At 45.6% G+C, this 24,114-nt stretch overlaps 3 protein-coding genes across 4 annotated transcripts in view; 1 reads left to right on the forward strand and 2 right to left on the reverse strand.

Moving 5' to 3' along the window:
* The first annotated feature begins 665 nt into the window (after window positions 1–665).
* Window positions 666–24,114, forward strand: part of LOC133207349 (olfactory receptor 5F1-like) — a 37,043-nt gene continuing 13,594 nt past the window's right edge. The window contains exons 1-2 of one of the 2 annotated variants that reach the window (XM_061344154.1): window positions 666–1,583; window positions 3,323–3,355. In XM_061344154.1, coding sequence (XP_061200138.1) covers window positions 666–1,583; window positions 3,323–3,355 — 951 coding nt within the window. Of the gene's footprint in view, window positions 1,584–3,322; window positions 3,356–24,114 lie in introns of those variants that run through there. The other variant, XM_061344153.1, reaches the window with a different exon arrangement.
* Window positions 16,330–17,289, reverse strand: LOC133207351 (olfactory receptor 8U3-like). The gene has a single exon (XM_061344156.1). The coding sequence runs from the start codon at window positions 17,287–17,289 to the stop codon at window positions 16,330–16,332; it is 960 nt and encodes a 319-aa protein (XP_061200140.1).
* On the reverse strand, window positions 21,371–22,330 carry LOC133207336 (olfactory receptor 5AP2-like). The gene has a single exon (XM_061344139.1). The coding sequence runs from the start codon at window positions 22,328–22,330 to the stop codon at window positions 21,371–21,373; it is 960 nt and encodes a 319-aa protein (XP_061200123.1).

Below are 24,114 nucleotides of genomic sequence, written 5' to 3' on the forward strand. Positions count from 1 at the left end.
CACAGAGAAGAGATAATGACCTGCTTTGGGCTTTGTCACCCTCCTGGGGTCCAAAGAGATTCACAGTCCCACATCCCCACATCACTTGAAATAGGAAGGGGGTTTGCTGATGCTGGTTCATTCCCAGGCTCCCTGCACAGCTCCAGGCACGTTCATCTTCACATCCCTCTCCGAGCGCATCAGGAGGGCAGCAGAGACAGAGTTGAGATGTAAGTGAGGGGCAGCATCTTTCAAACCAAGCAGAGACCTCTGTGCAAGGCCAGTGTGTGCTGAGCCATCATCTCCTGTGGTTCTCTCTTGCCAACTTGCTCAGTGCTAACACAGGCGATAAAGCGCAGCACTAAGGTAAAGCTACTCGGGTGTGGAACCTCCCCATTGCTTTCCACAGAGGTCATTGCTCAACATCTCAAGGTGAGCCAGAGGAGCACACACCACGTTGTACCATGGTGTTTAACTGCTTCAGCACCCCTTTGTTCTACCTGTGCTGGCACAGGACTGTCCCCAACCTGTTCCTCAATGATCTGTGCCTGAACTCTCCCTTTCCATCCTGCAGGACTGTCTCTGAGCAGCTCCCACCACACAGAGGCTTTTCCACCTGGGACATCCCTGCCTCTTGGAGAAGAAACCTCCAGCCAGGAGCTCACACAGAAAGCACCATCCAGCCCATGGCACAAAGCAATTGCACCCAAGCGACCGAGTTCAGCCTGGTGGGGTTCACAGAGGAGCCGGTGACTCAGGTCTACTTGTTCCTGCTCTTCCTGCTCACCTACCTTGTCACCATCGTGGGCAACCTGGGCATCATCATCTTAATCAGGGCCACAACCCACCTCCATTCTCCCATGTACTATTTCCTGGGCAACCTGGCCTTTGTAGACCTCTGTTGTTCCACCATCATCACCCCCAAGATGTTGGTTGACTTGATGTCAGAGAAGAAGAGCATTGCTTATGCTGGGTGCATGGCTCAGGTCTTCCTCTTTCAACTTTTTGGGATAACTGAATGCTTCCTGCTGGCTACGATGGCCTATGACCGTTACGTGGCCATTTGCCATCCCCTGCTGTACCCCCTTGTGATGTCCCCAAAGTGCTGTATCCAGCTGGTGACTGGCTCATACCTCATGGGGCTGACCAATGGCATGGGACAGACCATCAGCATGTCCACCCTGTCCTTCTGCAGCTCCAGCACCATCGACCTCTTCTTCTGTGACATTTCCCCTCTCATCTCGCTCTCCACCTCTGACACCACCCTCAGCCACATCATCCTGACCACTGCAGCATCCCTCTTTGGTGTGTCCAGCATCCTGGTTATCCTGCTCTCCTACGTGGCCATCATCCCCACTATCCTGAGCATCAATTCAGCCGAGGGCAAGCGCAAAGCCTTCTCCACCTGCACCTCCCACCTCACCACTGTCACCATCTTCTATGGGGCATGCTTTTTTATGTATTTATTCCCCAGCTCAGACAGCTCAAGAGGAGCAGATAAATGGGCTGTGGTGCTCTACACCGTGGTGACTCCCATGCTGAACCCCTTGATCTACAGCCTGAGGAATAAGGAGGTGAAGGAGGCATTGAGGATACTCACAAAAATAAAATGATCTTAATTGTTGTGAGTTTAGGACCAGATAGAATGGAGATATTGGGGGAGATGCTCTGGTTTTGGTTAAGTATGAACAACATTTTGGGGGCTTTCTGCAAACAGAGTTACATGATGCACTGTTTGATGTCATTGAGAATACAAATGATTTCATTCTCCAAACTTTGATAATTATATTTAGTAGTTAATTTCACCTAATTTTTTAATTAGTAATTTATTTCACCTAATCAAGGCACAGGTAGACAACTACAAGCGTGCAATTATCTTCAGCTAAGAATGAGGGGATGACCTTATTGCTCTCTACACCTGCCTGAGGGGAGGATGGAGCCGGGAGGGGCTGGGCTCTGCTCCCAAGGAACAAGGGATGGGACAAGAGGAACCGGCCTCAAGCTGCACCAGGGCAGGGTTAGATGGAGCTGAGGAACAATTCCTGCCCCAGGGGGTGCTCAGGCATTGGAACAGGCTGCCCAGGCCAGGGCTGCAGGCACCGGCCCTGCAAGTGTTCACAAACCCTATAGAAGAGACCTCAGTGCTGGGGAACACCTGGACTTGGGGAGCTTAAAGCTCTTTTCCTTTTTGCTCTCCCTTTTGCTTGGCAAATGAGAATAAACAGAGAGTGAATTCTACCGTTCCACTGAATCAAACTCCATTTCTACATGGTGTTGTTAAATTCATTAAGGGCCTTAAGAAAAAGACAAAAACACATTAGGAAGCGAAATAGAGATGATAGCAAATAAGTGTGATGCCATGCAGAGAGATTTTTAGGTTTTGTTGCACAAACCTCATTCAATTATTTCCAGCATCATTCACCTCATTTCATTTCAGCCAGCAAAGAATATAAGTGAAATATGGTACTTGTGTGACCACTGCTATGAATGAAGGCGCTTTGAAAGTGTTTTAAGATGTGAGAGTGATGAATGCCCACCAAAGGGCAGATACTATCAAGGAACCCCTGTCCCCTGTTCCACAGCTTTGCTTTCCATCCCCCTTTGGCAGCAATAAAAGCCATGATCTCCATGGCAGCCTGACCACAACAGAGCACAGGAGCTGTGGTGCTGTTCAGCAGCCTTCAGACCTGATACCTGGCAGCCGGTGGCAGCCTGGAGCAATGGCATTGCCTGCCCTGATGTCTCTCCTGTTGCTTTCCTGCACAGAGAGCTGATGGGTGATGAGCAAACATTGCATACATAAACCACCCCAAAACACTCCAGTGTGTGCATTACCTCAGCCCATAGAGCTGCAGCCTCTGCCAGGACCATGTGAAGCCTGGAGCCATGGCTGAGCCTGAGGGCTGTCCTAGAGACATGAAATAACCTGGGCTGGAGGGAGAAGCTCCATGGCTGGATTCAGTTAAGTCAGGATCTAAGTGGTTTGCTCATTTCTTTACAACACACAACTAAGAGGCACCCAGGGTCAATCAACTGAATCCTGCTTTGTTCCCAAAGCTTCCTCATAATTCCCTGGTTATTATTTAACCCAGATGAGGGTTGTTTTCCTGCTAAGCTTTGCGGACAAACAGGGGCAGATGTTTCACACCCTCCCTGGCCCCTTATTTCAGTGTTTCACTGCTCTTACAGTGGGGTTTTCTCCATCCCTTTGTTTCTAACTGGAATTTCCCATGTTGCAAATTCCCAATAGGGAATCTGAGATTTACCCTCACCTGCAAGATAAAGCACATGGAGAACTTGCAGGAGGCATCAAGTCACAAAGAATGTGACACCATTAATCCTTGCATTAATCCTTTCTCTGTCCCTGAAATCATAGAATCATGGAATGGTTTGGGTTGGAAGGGAGCTTAAAGCTCCTCCAGCTCCAACCCCAACCCCTTCCACTGGAGCAGCTTGCTCCAAGCCCCTGTGTCCAACCTGGCCTTGAGCACTGCCAGGGATGGGGCAGCCACAGCTTCTCTGGGCACCCTGTGCCAGCGCCTCAGCACCCTCACAGGGAAGAGCTTCTGCCTAAGAGCTCAGCTCAGTCTCCCCTCGGGCAGGTTCAAGCCATTCCCCTTGGCCTGTCCCTACAGGCCCTTGCCCAAGGCCTCTCTCCAGGTTTCTTGTAGCCCGACTCAAGGTATTGAAAGGCCACAATAAGGTCTCTCTGATGCCTTCTACAACAATATTCAATAACTTTATGTCCAGGTGGTCTCTCCTTCACCATCACTAAATGTTTAAACAGGAACATGAGCCCCTAATGTCTTGAAAACACAAGTCTGTGGCTACAACCCTTTCACTCTGCTCATTGTGGCTTCACATTGGTGCTGCTCTCAACACCAGATTTTGTTCCTTGTTGTGTGTGTTTAAGGAAACCAGTGGTTTGCTGTGTCTAAGGGCTGCCACTGCCTTCAATGGGGTTATCATCTGACCATGAGAGCAGAGGAAACACCATGTGAAGTTCTAGGAAGCAGGAGCAGCAGCCAGCATTGCAATGCATCTTCCTGGTGGGTCATGATGAGCAGGCAATGAGGAGGCTGGCTTCTGGCATTGCTGCTGATGAGCTCCTAATGGCTTTAGCTCTCCCCTTCCAGGTGGAGCTGCTTTCATTGTAGTTAAATCTGGTTTAAAGGCAGCTGAGCAAATGCTGGGTAGGAGCTGCCTCCCCTTCTTTGGGCACTTGGTGATTGGATCACCAAAGAACCACCTTAAATGTCTCTAAGCAATGACTTATCTCCTTACATTTGAATGCACCATGTCACCTCTATGTGTTTGCTGGGTCCATCAGCTCCCTTTATTGCTGTGGGAGGTTTGGTAGGATTCATGCATCTCACTGCAAGGCAGACACCTCCATTGCTCCAGCTGAAGAGATCTGAATGAACTCTGCTGATTGCATTGGCCTGAGTCTCATTAGCTGTAATGGCACCTTGGCTCATAAATAGGTAAGAAGAGGGGCTCTTGTTTGCTCATTAGTGTAAGCTGTGTCTGAAAGGGAGTGAGTGAGGTTGTGTTTGGAGGTCTCTGCTATGTCTGTTTTAGCTGGTGAGTTAAGAAAGATCATGAAGCAGGGGGTGTATGTTTTTTCATTTGGATTGGAAAGGATTTGAAGATTTAGGCTTTGAATGTGTAGATTCTACACTGGGAATGTGATTCCTCTCCAGTGTATGGATTCTAGGTTTATAGGAAACACCAGGACCATGGAGTACCAAGCTTTTCTCTGCAGGGCACCTGGAAGCTGAGCTACCTTAGTTTCCCTTGGTGTAGAAACAAGAAGGAGAAATTCAGTTTGATTTTGGTGCTCCCTTTAATGTTGTTGGCCGTATTATCTTTACTTTGTTTTTGAAAGAGAACTGGGAGATATTAGAGTGGCTTCTTTTAGATACCATTGCTGCCATGGAGTGAAGAAACCTTCTGAGGTCCTGGTGGAAGAAGCAAGGAGATTGTCTTCAGACATTGGTGAGTTCATTTCTGTGTCTGCCTTTATCACTGTTCATGGCTTGGAAAGATGGGATGGATGAAGATGAGCTCTTAGGCAGAAGCTCTTCCCTGTGAGGGTGCTGAGGCGCTGGCACAGGGTGCCCAGAGAAGCTGTGGCTGCCCCATCCCTGGCAGTGCTCAAGGCCAGGCTGGACACAGGGGCTTGGAGCAAGCTGCTCTAGTGGAAGAGGTCCCTGCCTGTGGGAGGCGTTAGAACTGGATGTGTTTTAAGCTCCTTCCCAGTCTAAACCAGTCCGGGATTCCAGTTTATGATTTTTGAGCCCAGTAAAGAGCAATGTGCATTTCCTTTATCTTGAGAAAGTTTGAATGTTGGAAAGGGAAGGTTGGGTTGAGCAAAGGCAGACAGACCCATGGGAGGACTGGATTCAGCTGGCTTTACACACCTGCAGTGTCAGCATGTGTGTGTAAAGCAGAGACCACAGAGAAAGGGATGCTTCTGTGTGTGTTTTGATATGGGTATTTGATGTGGGATGGGTGATGGTTTGCATTCCTTAAACAAGCAGTTGTACTGAGAATGACTGTTTTGGGTGGTTTTAGATGCAAGGTGTGTGTTTGAGATGTCTGCTGTTTATGTTGGTCAAAGTTATGTAAGCAGTACACAAGGTGAGGGAGAAGAATGAGGATGAGGAGGTTGCCATTGAGTGTGTGAGCCATTAGCAATGGGAAACAGCAGTTGCCTTCATCCCCATGTCTGAGGTGGGTGTAGACAACTTCAGCTGGATCTTCTGACCCCATTTAAAGGTGTTAAGGTCTTAGCAAAGCCCTGTCTGCTGTGAGATGCTTTTTCATGTAGGGAACAAGTCCCACTCTTGGTTCTGTTTCTTCCTTTTGCAAGCAGGAAAGAGCCACCCTGAGGTTATTCAAATTTGGAGGCATATGAAGCAAAATGGCTTTTCAAAGGCCAGTTTTGGGTCCGAAATGGGCAGGTGGAATCAGACTTCAAAAAGGGAAAATGCTGAGTGCTGACCATGGGGAAGACTTGCTCTAAGCACCAAGATAGGCTGGGGGCAGCTTAGCAGAGAGGGACAAGGTGGTTGTGGTGTTCACTAAGTTGAAATGAGCCATCAATGTGCCCTTGCAGCAAAGGTACCCACCAGCACCCTGAGAAGAGCATTGGCAGTGGGTCAAGGAGCTTTCTGCAATGAACATCTGACCACAGGCTGGGGAATGGGGAAGTAAAAGCTGCTTTGGGAAGGGTGTAGGGAGAAGGTGAATTGTGCTGAAGAAATGGTCATCTTGCTTGAAAAGGAGCTGATGGAAAGAGTGAAGTGGGAGGGGAAGGAGGAGTGGTGCTCATTTCTCAACAGGCAATATGCATACTTTAAGGTCATCTTGTCACCATTTTAAGGTCTGCTTATTTCAGGATAACATGAACAGCAGTCATCTTGTGTGCATACATATATACACACATGTTCTTTAAATATAAATAAGAACAGAGGAAGAAATATATGCAAGTATAATTCAGATGAAAAGGGGTTGTTTTTTCCCTTGAAGCTACATGTACATGGAATTGCAATCGGGTTTTTGTCTCACTTTAATTGACCCAGACATCACTACAGAGCCAGAAAATCACTCCAATTTGATTTATTACCTATTAAATGTAACACTAATTTGTGTGGTAAATCAAGGTATGAAATTATTGTATTTACTTGTCCTTAAGTAAGACACCCCCCCCCCCCCCAAGAGGAAAGAAATGATCCCAAACTTGCCTGCTTCTTAAAAAGAATATGGGTTTTCATGGGAAGATGCTTATGTTTTGCAGGACCAATTCTTTCCATAACAGGTCAGGCAGAGCTTTAAAGTTTAAGCTTTGAGTATTTTTTCCATATAGGAGCTATTGACTATTATTTATCAAGGTATTATTTTTCTGTGTATTATTTAGGACCTTCAACTGTCATGGCTTTATCTCCAAGTAATTGGGTGCATTCATCCTGCATGAACCTCATGCACTGTGTGTTCCTATGAGCTGGGAGAAGTGATTCAACCTCTTCCCATGCTTTCTTGTCTCCTTCTGTCAAGAGAGTAGCTGGAGGAAACCATTGGAGTGTGACCACATTTGTCCTCTTGGGCTTCACCAACCTCTAGAAGCTCTTCTTTGTGACTGTTTTACTCATCTCCATCACCATGGTGGTGGGGAACCTTATCAAGACCAGCTCTCAGCTTCATGTGCCCATCTAATTATTTCCTCATAGGAAATGTAGCTGATGTCTTGCTTTCCTGGATGGGCCTGTTCCATGGAAAGCTACCACCATGCTGACCTAGGAGCAGGGTGGAATTTCATTCCCTGTGATAAGCAGTCACTCAACTTGGCTCAGGAACAGCCTTTCCATACCCTTGTCTGAGCAGTGTCTGTTTTTCCTTGGATGTCATCTGGTGCTGATGACACAGATGCTCCATGCTTCTGGCCATAGGTTGTATCCAGATGTGCCCAACTTGTTTCATGGCTCAAAGACTCTCAATGTTGTCCAGAACTCCCCCATCACTTCCTCTTTTTCTTATGTCTGTCCATCCAGGCCAAGTTTATTTTCCATCCCAGCTGCAGCTTGCTCATGATTTCTCATTCCAGGTTTTTTGGGTTGAGTCACACTGGTCCGAGGAGTCATTCTGTCTTATTGTAGGTTTCCCCATCTGAATTAGTCACCAAAGGTTCCCCTTATGGAGACAAGGATGCATCTGGGGGCTTTGATTCAGCTTGGCTCTATTTTAAACAACAAACAACAAAAAAAACATTTAAACAGAGGCTTCTTCTGGAAAAAGGGGATGGTTCTCTTTACTTACAATGAAGGCTGATGGATAGGCACAGCTACAATGTGGGTTGTTTTCAGAGCAGACAGAGGCCATAGACTGAAGAGTCAGTTTAAGCTGAAGGGGAAACATCAGCTCACCATGCTGAAAGTTTGGCGTCCTTCAGAAGCTCCACACAAAGTGAGAAGCTGAAAGTAGCTTTTCATGCAACCATGGAATGGTTTGGGTTGGAAAGGAGCTTAAAGCTCACCCAGTTCCAGCCCCCTGCCACAGGCAGGGAAGCCTTCCACTAGAGCAGGTTGCTCCCTTCCCCATCCAACCTGTCCTCGATCAGTTCTATTGATGAATCATTTCTAATGCAGCAGAGCCTCCATGCTCAGCATCCATAAAGAGCTTCCTGGACAGAACAGGAAAGCGAAATGGATGTAGGCAGTGTCCTGGCTGTGTGTTTGCTTTTATAAAGGTTGTTAATAGCAGATATAAACTTCCTGAAGAAGGGTTTAATTTCTGCATAAATTGATAGGAAATAATTGTGTAAAAGTTACTAGTATTAGTTTGCTCTTTTCAGAGCAATAAGAAAGAAAATTTTCCCCGTAAACCTGTGCCTAAAGGGGATTCAGGAAACCTGGAGAGGGGCTTGGGACAAGGGCATGTAGGGACAGGCCAAGGGGAATGGCTTGAACCTGCCCGAGGGGAGACTGAGCTGAGCTCTTAGGCAGAAGCTCTTCCCTGTGAGGGTGCTGAGGCGCTGGCACAGGGTGCCCAGAGAAGCTGTGGCTGCCCCATCCCTGGCAGTGCTCAAGGCCAGGCTGGACACAGGGGCTTGGAGCAAGCTGCTCCAGTGGAAGGGGTCCCTGCCCGTGGCAGAGGTTGGAACTGGGTGAGCTTTAAGTTCCCTTCTAACACAAACCAGGCTGGGATTATATAATCCATGCCCATGAAGTTGTCCTTAATACACAAACATGCCAACACACCCTCCAGCTCACTGGCTTTGGGCATGAGCCATCTCTGTCATGCAAGGCACTTGTAGAACTGCACTTTGTTAACAAAGAAGAAAGTTTCTTCCTTGTTATCCCCAGCTAATTAATCTCTGATGGCTTGTTATGAAGAATGAGGTAAGTCACATCCAAGTCTTCTGAGAAGCTTTTGTGGTGATGAGGAAACTTCCTTGGTAACCCCCAGAAGGTCTTGTTAAAGCTGATGACTCCTGGCAGGGTGGTTGGTCCCCAGGGACCGCTTCTTGCTTTGTCAAAATGAGCAGCATCTCTTGTGATGGAAATAGCTGTGAGTGCTTGTATTGTGAAAGCCTGGATCTTGGGCCTGCTGGAGGGCTTTCTGTGCCCATACAAACTTGGTCATACCCGCTCTTTAAAGAAACTTCCCTGACTTCATGACATGTGCAGATAATGTGGTTCTTGCTAATGGGGTGCTTTGTCCCTGTCTGCTTTTGACCCCCTAGTAAAGGGACCTGGGGAAGCTCATTGCATTTCTCTTCACCTTTGGACCTCCTTAAGGACACCTCATACTTTAAACTTCTTGTCATTATTTGCCTTGGGATAGATGTGCTTGTGTCTTCTAAGCTGTGAAGCAAATTGAAGTCCACTACATCCATCCTCCATGCTTGACTGGCTTTCATAAGTGTGGTTTTCCTATCATTATGAATTTGGGATTGGAGAATAAGTATGGGACTGGGGTCACATGACTCAACATCTAAAATTCCTTTTCGAGTTACGAGATGGTCAGGTCCCTTCTAGAATAAGTGGATGTTTTGTCACATCCTAGGACAGTTGGTGAGGATGGATGTGGTCCAGAGCAGGTCTGAACATCAGAAGGACTTGTACCATGCACCCTCTGTCCCTGGTATATGCATCTCAGAATAGATTTTTCTGGATTAAACTAATTCCAGTCAGGATCTGAAGGCCTCCTGGAGGTCAAACTGGATCAGCTCCCCCCTCAAACCTATTTTGACTTTGTTTTAATCCAGAAGACAGGACAAGAGGAACCGGCCTCAAGCTGCACCAGGGCAGGTTTAGATGGAGCTGAGGAACAATTCCTTCCCTAGAGGGTGCTCAGGCATTGGAACAGGCTGCCCAGGACTGGGCTGCAGTCACTGTCCCTGCAAGGGTTTACGCACTGTATAGATGTGGCCCTCAGTGCCATGGGTTACTGGTGGCCTTGGTAGTGCTGGGGTAAGGGTTGAACTGGATGAGCTTAGAAGTCTTTTAACCAACGAACCTGGTTGGTTCTAAGAGTCTAAAAGGAGCCCGGTTTATGCAGCCTGACCCCAGCCTGTGTTGTGGATGGAAATACAGTGAGGGGAGGATGCTCTGTGTGTGTGTGTGTCTTCAAACTTGAACTCCTGAAACTGCTCTCTTTCTCTGAACAAATCCTAGAGATACAGGAACACACCTCCACCAAGCACAGGTGGAGACACAAAACTGATTTAATGACTCAACTTTTATTTATCTAAGTGTGAAGAAGATGAAACTACTTCAGATCTCCTAATCCTTCCTCCCAACAGTCTTAAAATATTTATTTTAGTTTTCCTTTCTGTTGAACTAAAACTTTATAAAGGGAAAAAAAAGAAGATAATTTAAGAACTAATAAATGACTTTTTTGTGTGTTTTCCTCTAAGTGGTGGTGGAAACTATCACTTAAGTTGCAGGGTTAGAGACAGATGCACTGAAATGGTCCAGGTCAGGTTTGGTTGCCCTCTTATAGAAATGTGGTGCCATTTGCTCTGTCCTGAAGGGCTGAGGACATTGCCATGCACTTGACATGTACATCATGCAACCTTCAGAAGGGTTGGGTCATTCTGGAGCAATATCTGAAAACTCAGAGGGAGCCCCAGGGGCATCTCCAGGGTGTTAACAGTCAATGTTCAGGCAACTAAACTCAATCCCAGATGCCTGTGTGCTTCCTGACCTGGGTTCATCCCATCTGATCCATGTGATCCCAGGCTCATGTGAATGTTTCATTGGGATAATGGTCTAGGACTATGGAATTATGTCTGTGTGGTACAGTACATCATCATGTAAAAATAACTGGGACAGCTCAGGAACAAACACATGTTACTTCATGACTTCTGGTTGCTCAAATAAGTGGTAAATGCTCAATCCTTTCAGTGTTCAAGGCCAGGTTGGACTCAGGGGCTTGGAGCAAGCTGCTCCTTTGGAAGGTGTCCCTGCCTGTGGCAGGGGTTGGGACTGGATGATCTTAAGGTACTATATAGTATCTAAAGATGAGAATTGCTAACTAACTGTTAGGTTAACAAGGTCGTCATATCAATATCATCTTTAATGCTCATATCAATACAGGCAAGGTTTTGAATCACCTCTAGAAAAATCAGTCTTCTTCTCCAAAACATTCAGGCTGATCTAACAGCATCTGAAGGACAGGGCAAAGAGACCCATGTCCAGCTCTTCCTGCCAAAAAGGTGCGTGCTATTTGAGTTATTGGAACCATTTATGGAGAGGACCCCTGTCATGTATTTCATGTGGGAATTTTGTGTCTATAGCTAAGGGTTGCTGCATTTTATAGATCCCTTCTCTGCAAAGATTGAAACAGAATTCGTACAATGATGCTCTCAGTATAATATGTATTTCCAAAACCTCAAGCCTGTTACTTGTGTTGCTGGAATTCACCATGCTGCCTCCCCTGCATGTTAAACTGAGCTTTCTATTGCCAGCTCACTGAGCAGGTTCTGTCACACAAGTCTATGGCAGTCCAGACCTCACTTAGTAACGCAGCATCAAGTCTGGGTAAATGTTTGAACATTTCAGTTGTCTCTGCTTTGCAAGCTTTCTTAAACCCAAGAGGAAATAAGGACACCAGAGTGGGGTAATTCATCAAGCAGCGATGAGCCCTACATGTGACACTGCTCATCTAGACTCCTGTTTCCACAGAAGCTCAGACCAGATGATCTTTCGAGGCCCAGCCTGGGCTTTCTCTGGCTCTATGATTCTGTATGCATAGTGCAAGCCAAAATATCCAACAAAATGGAAGAGAACAAGATATGGTGAAAGTTTTTGGAGGAAGCTCTCTGATATCAAAGGTGCCAAGCCCTTTAGCATTTAATGGTACAGATTCTGGCTCCTTCATTGACTGCAGGTCAAAGCCACATTGCCCCCATGCCTATGACAGTTTATGATTCCATACTGTTGTTTTTTTGAGCACATAAAAATTCTGTTCGCTATCCATATACTTTCCCAATATAAGTTAATTCTCACTCACAACAGAGGAAGGAAATATATTCTCCCCCATCAGTGTGTTTTGGCTTTACTGAGACCCAGACAGCTCTCAGCTACCATCAGTTCTTTGTTCTTTCATCTATGGAACCTTCCTACAAACTTAATTCTTTAGCTTTAGCACAGGGAAAAGGATGCTGACCAGGGGATTGACTTGGCTTGGTCTTTTATCTGCTTCATCATCTCCAACTTTCCTGATGCTCTGGAGTCTTGGCTGAACTTGGCCCAGGTCTCTGTTCCTGCCCTACTTCTCTTGCTCAGGTACTGTGGGATGGTCCCTACACACCGTGGTGTTCTCCTTTGTCTCTGTTTAAAGAGATTAAGGAAACAAACCCCTGTGGCAGTCCCCATGCTCTTGCAGAGTAGAACCCATAACCTTCTGCACCCAACAGCTCAGCCAGTGCTCACTGCTCTGGCAGTCCCTCTCCATCCAGACCATGACCCTGCATGGCTAAAAAAGGAGTTATTCTTCTCAGGGACAGAAACAGAGTAGTAAGGGGAACTTGTTTCCCAGTATTTTTCTCTGCTCATTAGTTCCTTCTCTTTTACCAAGTATAATGTTAGACTTCCATGGCAGGACCACTGTTACCTAAGTGATATGAGAATTTTCTGCCTACAGCCAGGAGTTTCTGCATGATGTAGACCCTTTCCCTGCAAAGAGTGAAGCAGCATCATGCAATAGTGCTCTCAGTATAAAATGTATTTCCAAACCTCAGCTCCGTTTCTTGTATTGCTGGAATTCACAATTGTGTCTTCCCTGCACATTAGACCGAGGTTCTTCTTGGGCATTCACAAAGTTGAATCTGCTATGTACAAGATTACGGCAATCCAGACAATTCTTGGGAACTTCTGTGACCTCTATTATGAATGAAGGCGCTTTGAGAGTGTTTTAAGACATGATGGTGATGAATTCCAACCAAAGGGCAGATTGCTGAGGTGAGTAGCTCGAGAGAGGATGCCTTCAACACTGGAGCTGGGGAGGGGACACACACACATCAGCATCCAGGAGCCTCAACTCAGAGCAACAAGAGCCACTGAGGGAGCCTCAAGTCCTCGACAGGACCTGTCCAGCAGCCGCAGCTCAGCTGACGCGAGCAGGGACTCCCAGGGGATGGAGCCAGGAGTAGCAGCACCAGCCCTGAGTGGTTAAAAACCTGCCCAAGGGAGCGCGGAGTGACCAGAGCGGGTCGAGGCAGTTTGTGCATCAGTTTGAGCGGGATGGTGAGCACTCGCTGTTATGTGCAGGGTCCGGTCTGGGAGCTCTGCTCTCGCTGCCCCGGCGGTGGCCAGCGTAGGCACCAAGAGAGAGCCGATGAGAGGGGAGGCTGCAGCGCAGAGCTCGGGGTGTAGAGAGTGCCTGCACTGCTCTGGTGAGGGAAAGGTGTGCAACGGGCAGGGCTGCACTCGGTGCTCCCTAGTGGAGGTCCTCCTGCAGCAGGGACTGAGCTGCGGGATGCCATTAATAGACTGCAAGATGTCAGGGTAGCTGAGAGGAAGCAGGAATGCTTGCTCCCGGCCCAAACTGTGCAGGGGCCTCAGGCTTCCCCTCTATCTCATGGAGGAAAGAAGGAGGCCGATAACCCACAAAGCTGGGAATTAGTGACAAAAAAAAAAAAAACCAACAAAAAAAGTAGGAAAAGGACAATTAAAAGCAAGGGGCTTCCTCTTAAATCTGTTGTCCCCACCCAGACCCGCTTTGCTGTCCTGCATGAGGAAACACTTGCACCAGAAACAGCCGGCTGGTGCACTCGTAAAGAAGATCTCTACTGGTGCTGCCAGGAAAAAGCAGCGGGTCATAGTAGTAGGGGATTCTACTTTGAAAGGGACAGAAGCACTTGTCTGTTGGCCTCACCCCGTCTCAAGGGAGGTGTGTTTCCTACCAGGGGCACGGATCAGGGATGTGGCAGAGAGGCTGCCTGCTCTAGTAAGTCCAGCTCCAGTGAGGTTATCCGCATGTAGTACCTGGATGTCCAACAGCTGACCTGGAGCTTCTGGACTTCCACTGTATTCAAGGGTGAAAAACAGGCATTTTGAGTCAGGGAGGAATTGTCCCATTGTGAACTAACAGGCCTGTGTTCCCCTGAGCAGCTTCAGCTGGGGTTCCATCCCCACTCTTTTGTCCCCCAGTCTCTATTTAAGCTCAGTCCAGGGAGGCTGATCTCTTTTAGAAGAGTTGTGGTTTTGATTTTTGTGGGTGGTGTATACACTTATGGAATCCTTTGATGGTGACCTAGGCTTGTTTATGGACTTGCATAGCAATTGCTGGATTGATTCTGACCAGGGGAACTGATGTGGCCTGAGTTGTCTTATCTCCATCTTGGGCTTGCCTCCTTATTACCCGCTTGCCCGATGCTCTGGAGTCTTGGCAGAACTTAGCCCATCTCTCTCTTCCTGCCCTACTTCTCTTGCTCAGGTACTGTGGGATGGTCCCTGCGCACCATGGTGTTCCTCATTGCCTCTGTTTAAAGAAAGTAAAGAGGCAAACCCCTGTGGCAGTCTCCAGGTTCCTGCAGAGTAGAACCCATCACCCACTGCATGCAACAGCCCAGGCAGTGCTCGCCGCTCTGGCAGTGCCCTCTCCATCCAGGCCATGTCCTTGAATGGCCAAATTAGGAGACAGTTTTCTCAGTGAGAGAAATAAAGTACTAAACTGAACCTTATATTCAAGTATTATTCTCTGAGCCTTACTGTGTTCTCCTTTAACACAGGTAATATTTGACCTATACTCTTCAGTAGTTTGGTAACACTTTGCTTTGGAAGTAGCTTTGTCAAAATCGGCTGGTTTTGTGACAGAGGACACCAGACTTTCACTTGATGCCAAGGTGTTTTGTTTCCCTACGGTATTCCTTAGGCCTCCAGACTTTGCTTTGAATGTTTCTAAGTCTTGCTTTGTTTCTACAACTGGTTTGTGCCAAAAGATCACAGGCAATCTGATTTATCTGCTTTACCTTATTGTCTGTAGGGTTTGTTCCCTCCCTCTTAGTCTCTTTAGAATTACACTGGACATTTAGCTTTGAGTTTCTTACTAGCTGTGTCAAAATGCTTTTCCACAGCTAAAGATCATGAAAGAGACTGTTCACCACCCACATACCTCCTAAACATAAGTTAATGTGCAGTCACAACTGGTAAAGATACATTCTCCAACATCAGTGTGTTTTGGCTTCTTTCAGATCCAGACAGCTCTCAGTTACCAGCAGTTCTCTACTCAAGATTGACTTTCATCTATGGAAGTGAGACACAGGCTTTATTTGTCAGTAAAATACACCATTTGTTTTTCCTGCTGGGCATGGATGTGGGATGGGGGTGCTTATCTCCAGCTGGAATTCCATTTATCTCACCATTTAAGTCTAGGGCACTTAAGATGAATGGGAGGACTCCTTGATGTCCCAAAATGTCCTTGCCACTGAGTAGTCTCAGAACAGTTCACCCTTTATTATATATTATAGTAATATTAATGAAACTTTAATTAATTAACTATATTGAAATTTCTTATAATACATTAATTAAGTCTACAATTTCTTCCTTTATCTGAAATCTCTTGTGAAGCTGCAGCCTGGGGAGAGATTCCCCTTGATATTCAAAGGTGCAGCTTGAGATCTTGGTTCCCACCAGCTTCCTCTCTTTGAAAGGCACAGACAAATGCAATGAATCTTTTGAAACCTTTTCTCTGACTCTTTTTCAGCAAGCAAATGTAAAACTACACTTCCTCTTCCCTCCCACCCCAGCAGCTTTAATAAAGAACTCACAGGTAGGAGGGAGGAAATTTATTGCACCTCTGGTTTATAAAGCAAGCCAGGAGCTAAGAAAATAATTTTTTTCTCAAGATAGAGATGATTCCGTGCAGTACAGTCATGCAGATCCACACATTTGAGTCCAAGTCTGTATGCCACTTCATTTATAATACCAGTTTTATACATTTCATTTGTATTCCTCTGTCACACACATATACATAGATTTACACACATATTACACATCTTGGAGCTGAGGGATAAGGTCAAGAATTTTGTAAGAAAATTGGATATTTATCAGTGAGAAAAGTGAGAAATGAATAAAGCTGATGAGTGTTTCCTGTGAGAAAAAGGAGGCCTGGGGTAATTCAAGTTAATCTTTTCCAACACACTGGTACCTGAGAAGTGAAATGAAGTTTGAGGTTCCTGCTCCTCTTGCTTTTCTTCCAAGGAAGATGTCATGGGGCTTCTATTTCTCATTAAATGCTCTCATTGACTTTTGTGCAGGAACTGTGAAAGAACCTACATAAAATCATGAGGATTAGTGGAAAATCCCAGTAGTTAAGGCTTTCTCACTTGATGTACAGTATTCATGTCCTGGATGACACAAGTCTTCTGTGTTGCCAGTGGTTGAACAAGCTCCTCCCGCACTTCAGCAGGGCCCCCTTCACCTCCTTGTTCCTCAGGCTGTAGATGAAGGGGTTGAGCACTGGGGTGACCACAGTGTAAAAGACGGAAGCCACCTTATCCATGCTCCCATGGCTAGAAGAAGGTTGCAGGTACATGAAGAATCCTGTCCCAAAGAATATGGAAACAGCCATCAGATGGGAGGTGCAGGTGTGGAAGGCTCTGGCCCTGCTCTGTGCTGAGCACATCCTCAACACGGTGCAGAGGATAGAGATGTAGGAGAGCAAAATGACCACGCTCATCCCCACCACATTGATGGTGACAAAAGCAAAGATGAGCATCTCGCTGCTGTGAGTGTCGGAGCACACAAGCTTTAGAACAGGAACTTTGTCACAGAAGAAGTGGTCAATGTGGTTGGGACGACAGAAGGAACCTCCAAAGACGCACCATGAGTAGATGATGGCACTGAGGAAGGCAAATATGTAGGATGCTGCTAACAGCTGCCAGCAGACACGGCTGGAGATGATGGTCACATAAAGCAGGGGGTGGCAGATAGCAACGTGCCGGTCATAGGCCATCATGGCCAGGAGGTGACACTCAATAGTACCAAAGAAAGCAAAGGCAAGGAACTGCATCATGCAGGCAGTGAAAGAAATGGTTTTGTCCTCTGCTAACAGGTCTGCCAGCATCCTGGGGGAGATGACTGTGGAATAGCAGATGTCAATGAAGGCAAAATGGGTGAGGAAGAAGTACATGGGGGTGTGGAGGCTGGGAGACACCCGAACCACTGTGATAATGCTGAGGTTCCCCACCAAAGTGACAATGTAAATCAATAGAAACAAGACAAAAAGAGGAGTCTGTGCACATGGGCTGTCTGTAATTCCCAACAGGATGAATTTAGTCTGAGTGTGATTTCCTCCCATGACCAGGTGTGACCTACCAATGCAAAAGGAGGGAAAACATCAAAATCACTGCAAAAAAAAATTCACTTTTGGACCATATTTAACTACAATCGATCACCACTTTAACTGCCATGCTTTGTTGAAATAAATATTTTGTATTATATTTTTTAAACCCAAATTATATGATTTTGGTTTTCATTTGAGACATTCAGAAAAGAACAGATTTAGATGAGGCAAAAAATGGGATTTTGTTCTTCTATGCTGAGAAACATAAACTATGAATTTCTTCAAGCACCTGATTTTTCAGGTTTGAGTGAAGAATCAGATCTTTATTCACTTTCAGGTTGGAGGCAGTTTGCATCAGAAGACAGCTTAGAGGAACCTCATAGGAGTGCAAGTAAACCTTGGGCAAGAGAAAGTCACATTCCCATTGAAATCGTAGCTTACACATTAATGACCTCCAGACATTTTCCCTTGGCTTTTAATTCTAATGCCAGTCTTAAAATTGCATTTATCAAAGTGTTACACATAATTCAAAAAGGATAAAATTCACATTGCTGATGTCATGATTTATACCTTTCTGAGATCCAGCATGCTGAAGCATCCTAAACATTAAGTTGCTTACTTGAAAACAGAGTTGGTGTTAAAACGTGCTGATTCCAAAGGTTGATTTGTTAGTGACCATATTCTGCTGATAATATGAAATGCTGCGTTTTTTTTATAACAAAATAAGATTCATCCTCATTTAACTCTTGATTAATTCAGTGCATCTTGCTTTAGCAGCCTATGTAAAAGAAACCCAACCTACGTAAGCCAATGCTCCCTCTTACTATAAAGAAAACCCACGTTGTTAAGGCAGTTTTCTGTTGCTGCTTTCCCAAAGCCAGCCAGAGGACATGCAGAAGCAAGACCACTGCTTCAATGCAGGTGAGACTCTGCTTTGTGTCGGTGTTACCTCCTTTGCCTTCCTTCTGTCACCAAGTGATGTGAGACAGGGGTTTATCGCCAATGCAGAAGAGAACATCTACGTGCTGACATCACCTCTGTTAATCACTTGCTGTGAAGAGAGGGGAGCTCCTGCCAGACTCCAAGAGCCCAGCTTGTGGTGCTGGGGCTGTAAATACAGTTGCATGTGCTCTCCTGGGAGGAAGCCTCCAGGGCTGCTCATGCTTTCCCAGAGGAAAACAAAGAGAAGGAAAAGCAGAGAGTGTGAAATCACCTCTGAAAGGCATTGTGGTGCTTGGGCATCTAAGTCACCTGGCATGAGTGAGCCATCCCTGAGCACAGCTACACAGCAGCACCAGTGATGAGCAGCTCATAGGATGCTTGTGACATACTTGTGAACTATGCCAAGCTTTCTGTCTCTCATTGCCAACTCAATGAGAATGGGTCTAGAGCCATTTCTGATCTTGCAGAGGGTCCCCAAATGGAACATGGAGCACAAATGACTCCTTCTCTGGAGCTGCTGATGTCCCTTTGTGAACACTTCAGAGCCCAGCTTTCCAGTCCCAGTGAGGTTATCCACATATAGTGCCTGGATGTTCAACACCTGAGCTGGTGCTTTAGGGCTTCCACTGTATTGAAGGCTGAGAAATGGGCGTTTGAGACAGGGATGAATTGTCCCAGAGTGAAATAATAGGCATTTATATCCCTAAGCAGCCTCAGATGTGGCTCCATCCCCACCATCTGCCCATTTGCCCACCACCTCTATTTAAGCTCAGCCCAAGGAAGTTGAGGGTATGTCTGAGTTTTTGCTTCCAGTTTGGCAGTAGTTGTGTGCATCTATGGAATACTTTGATGGTGACCAAAGCTTGTTCATGTACCTTCCTAGCAAATGCTGAACCTGACCCTGATCAGGGGATTGACTTGCCTTGATCTGACATTCTTTGGCTTAGTCCTGCATCTGAATCTTTTGTATCATCACCAACTTGCCTGATGATTGGTGTCTTGGCTGAACATGGCTCAGGTCTCTGTTCCTGCCCTACTTCTCTTGCTCGGATACTGTGAGATGCTCCCTGTGCACCACAGTGATCCTTTTTGGCTCTACTTAAAGAGATTAAAGAAAGAAACTCCTGAGGAGCTCCCCATGCTCCTGTAGATCAGAACCCATTACACTGCACTCAACAGCCCAGCCAGGACTCACTGCCCTGCCATTCCCTCTCTATCTAGATCATGTACCCGAATGGGCAGATTAGGAGATAGTCTTCTCAATTAGGTAAATTGAGTAATAAAGTGCACACTAAATTCAAGTATTATTCCCTTGTCCTTAGTGCTTTCTCCTTTACCAATTATGATATTAGACTTTTATGGGGAGGACCCCTTTTATGTATGTGATGTGAGAAGTTTGTGTCCACCCCCAGAGATTTCTGCATTTTGTAGATCATTTCTATGCAAAGATTGAAGCAGAGTCATGAAATGATTGTCTCAGTGTAAAATGTATTCCCAAAACCTCAAGCCTGTTTCTTGTGTTCCTGGAATTCACAGCCCTGCCTCCCCTGCACCTTAGACTGAGTTTCCTATTTCCAGTTCACTGAGTTGGATCCATCACACACAAGACTAGGGCAATCCAGATCTCTCTTAGGAGCATGGCATCAAGTGTGGGTAAACCTTTGAGCATTTCAGTTGTCTCTGCTTTGGAAACTTTCTTAAAGCCAAGAGGAAATAAGGACACCAGTGTGGGGTAATTCATCAAGCAGTGATGAACCCTACACATCGCACTTCTCATCTAGGCTCCCTTTCCCAGTAAAGCTTGCATCAGATGATCTTTTGAGGTCCAGCTTGGGCTTTCTGTGGCTCTACAATTCTATTTGTATAGTCTAAGCAGAAATACCCAACTAACTAGAAGGAGGAAAACAAGTTATGGTGAAGGTTTTCAAGGAAGCTCCCTGATATTAAAAGTCTTTGACACCTTATGTTCTTTCGCATTTAATTACATTTCTGCTGTCTCCATCACTGGACACAGGTAGAAACCACTTTTCCCTGAGACCTTAGACAACATCTCTTCTCTTGCTGTGGTTTGTCAGAGCACACAAAAGAGCCTGTTTACCATCCATATACTTATCAAATACAAGTTAATTCCTACTCAAATAGGTAAAGGAAAGCTATTATAACACACCAGTGTGTTTTGGCTTCTTTTAGACCCAGACAGCTCTCAGTTCCCATCTATTCTGTGCTTAAGATTGCCTTTCATCTATGGAAATGAACCATAGGCTTCATTTGTCAGTGAAATACACCATTTGCTTTCCCTGGTGTACTTTAGCATGAACAGGGCATGGGCATGGGATGTGGGTTTTTTTCTCCAACTGGAATTCCATTTATCTCACCATTTAAGTATAGTGCATTTAAGATGAATGGGAAGATGCCCTGATGTACCCAAAATGTCCTTAACACTGGGTGGTCTCAGAACAGTTCACCCTTTATTTTATATGAACATTAATAAAATATAGTAGTTAATTATACTCACATTAGTTATAATGTATTAATTAAGTCTAGAATTTCTTCCTTTATCTGAAATCTCTTGTGAAGCTGCAGCCTGGGGAGGGACTCCCCTTGATTTTCAAAGCTGGAGCTTGAGGCCTTGATTCCCACCAGCTTCTTCTCTTTGAAAGGAACAAACAAATGCAATGAATCTTTTGAAACCTTTTCTCTGACTCTTTTTCAGCAAGCAAATGTAAAACTGCACTTCCTCTTCCCTCCCACCCCAGCAGCTTTAATAGAGAATTTGCAGGTAAGAGTGAGGAATTTTATGGGAACTGAGGGACAAGGTCAAGAACCTTGCAAGAAAAATAGATATTTATCAGTGACAAAAGTGATAAATGAGTAAAGCTGATTGGTGTTTCCTGTGAGGAAAAAGAGGCCTGGGATAATTGAGGGTAAATTCTTCCTACAGGCAGATAACAGCAAAATGTAATGAAGTTTGAGGTTGCTGCTCCTCTTGGGTTACTTCCAATGCAGATGTGATATGGGGGGGTCTGTTTCTCATTCAATTCTCTCATTGGCTTTTGTGCAAGAACTGTGTAAGAACCTACGTAAAGTCATGAGGATTAGTGGAAAATCCCATTGTTTCAGTGCCCCATAGGCTTTTTCACTTCACATGAAATCTTCATATCCTGAATGACACAACTCTTCCGTGTTGCCAGTGGTTGAACAACCTCCTCTGGCACTTGAGCAGAGCCCCCTTCACCTCCTTGTTCCTCAGGCTGTAGATGAATGGGTTGAGCATTGGGATGACCACGGTGTAAAAGATGGAAGCCACCTTATCCAGGCTCCTGTGGCTGGATTGAGGTTGTAGGTACATGAAGAATCCTGATCCAAAGAATATGGAAACAGCCATCAAATGGGAGGCGCAGGTGTTGAAGGCTCTGGCCCTGCTCTGTGCTGAGCACATCCTCAGCACAGTCCGAATGATAGAGATGTAGGAGAGCAAAATGATCATGCTTGCACTCACCGCATTGATGGTGACAAACGCAAAGATGACCAACTCACTGCTATGGGTATCGGAGCACATGAGCTTTAGCACAGGGACTACGTCGCAGAAGAAGTGGTCAATGTGGTTGGGACCACAGAAGGAACCTCCAAACACACACCATGTGGAGATGATGGCACTGAGGAAGGCGAATACGTAGGATGATGCTACGAGCTGCCAGCAGACACGGCTGGAGTTGATGGTCACATAAAGCAGGGGGTGGCAGATGGCAACGTATCGGTCATAGGCCATCATGGCCAGCAGGTGACACTCAACATTAGCCAAGAAACCAAAGGTGAGGAACTGCGTTATGCAGCCATGAAAAGAAATGGTTTTGTCCTCTGCTAACAGGTCTGCCAGCATCCTGGGGGAGATGACTGTGGAAAAGCAGATGTCAATGAAGGCAAAATGGGTGAGGAAGAAGTACATGGGGGTGTGGAGACTGGGAGACACCCGAACCACTGTGATAATGCTTAAGTTCCCCACCAAACTGACAATGTAAATAAATAGAAACAAGACAAAAAGAGGAGTCTGTGCACATGGGCTGTCTGTAATTCCCAACAGGATGAATTTAGTCTGAGTGTGATTTCCTCCCATGACCAGGCATCACCTACCAATGCAAAAGGAAGGAAAACATCAAAATCATTGCAAACAGAAATTCACTTTTGGACCATATTTAACTACAATCAATCACTACTTTAACTGCCATGTTTTGGTGGAATTAATATTTTGTATTGTAACTTCTAAACCCAAATTATATGATTTTGGTTTTCATTTGAGACATTCAGAAAAGAACAGAGTTAGATGAGGCAAAAAATGGCATTTTTGTTCTTCTGTGCTGAGAAACAAACTATGGATTTCTTGAAGCACCTGATTTTTCAGGTTTGAGTGAAGAATCAGATCTTTACTCACTTTCAGATTGGAGGCAGTTTGCGTCAGAAGACAGCTCAGAGGAACCTCATAGGAGTGCAAGTAAACCTTGGGCAAGAGAAAGTCACAATCCCATTGAAATCGTAGCTTACACATTAATGACCTCCAGACATTTTCCCTTGGTTTTTAATTCTAATGCCAGTCTTAAAATTGCATTTATCAAAGTGTTATGCAGAATTAAAAAAAGGATAAAATTCACATTGCTAAAGTAATGATATATAATTTTCTGAGATCCCGCATGCTGAAGCATCCTAAACCTATAAGCATTAAGTTGCTTACCTGAAAACAGAGTTGTTGTTACAACGTGCTGATTCCAAAGGCTGATTTGTTAGTGACCATATTCTGCTGACAATCTGAAATGCTGCATTTTTTTCTAACAGAATAAGATTCATCCTCATTTAACTCTTGATTAATTCAGTGCATCTTGCTTTAGCAGCCTATGTAAAAGAAAAACCAACCTACATAAGCCAATGCTCCCTCTTACTATAAGGAAAACCCACATTGGTAAGCCTGTTTTCTGACACAGCTTTACTAAAGAGGACCTAGGGATGTGCAGACACAAGCCCACTGCCTCACTGAAGGTGAGGCTCTGCCTTGCATTGTTGTTACTTCCTGTGACTTCCCTCTGCCACCAAGTGACAGGAGCCAAGGGTTTATCCCCAGTGCAGGACAGAACATCTAAGAGTCAGCATCAGCACTGTTAAGCATCCGATGTGAAGAGAGAGGAGCTCCTGCCAGACTCCAAGAGCCCAGCTTGTGGTGCTGGGGCTGTAAATACAGTTGCATGTGCTCTCCTGGGAGGAAGCCTCCAGGGCTGCTCATGATTTACCAGAGGGAAAGAAAGAGAAGGAAAAGCAAAGGGTGTGAAATCACCTCTGAAAGGCATTGTGGTGCTTGGGCATCTGAGTGACATGGTGTAAGTGAGCCATCCCTGAGCACAGCTACACAGCATCAGCAGTGATGAGCAGCTCATAGGATGCTTCTGACATACTTGTGGACCATGCAAATGTTTTGTTCTGAACATACTGACACAATGAAAATGGGTTTAGAGACATTCCAGGTCTTGCACACAGTCCTCAAATGGGACATGAGAACAAGTGACTCCACCTCTGCAGCTGCTGATGTCCCTCTGTTAATGGAAACCCCAGTTTTCCATCCCCAGTGGGGTTATCCTCATGTCATGCCTGGAATTCCAGCAGCTGAGCTGGTGCCTCTGGACTTTCACTGTATTCAAGGGTGAAAAAAAGGCATTTTGAAGCAGGGAGGAATTGTCCCAGGATGAACTAATAGGCCTTTATCCTCCTGAGTGGTCTCAGCTTGGGTTCCTTCCACACCCTCTTCCTATTATTCCCCCATCTCTATTTAAGCTCAGAACAGGTAGGTTGAGCTTTCCTCAAGGAGTTCTGGTTTCCAGTTTAGTAGGAGCTCAGCACACCTAGGGAATCTTCTGG

The sequence above is a fragment of the Neopsephotus bourkii genome, unplaced genomic scaffold, assembly GCF_033783945.1.
Source record: "Neopsephotus bourkii isolate Nb327-2 ecotype Australia unplaced genomic scaffold, CSIRO-AGI_Nbou_v1 NB_1869, whole genome shotgun sequence".
Taxonomy (NCBI): Eukaryota; Metazoa; Chordata; class Aves; order Psittaciformes; family Psittacidae; genus Neopsephotus; species Neopsephotus bourkii.

Excerpts from the sequence above, each read along its gene's own strand:
- LOC133207336 (XM_061344139.1), bottom strand. The coding sequence starts at position 22,330 with ATGGGAGGAAATCACACTCAGACTAAATTCATCCTGTTGGGAATTACA.
- LOC133207351 (XM_061344156.1), bottom strand. The coding sequence starts at position 17,289 with ATGGGAGGAAATCACACTCAGACTAAATTCATCCTGTTGGGAATTACA.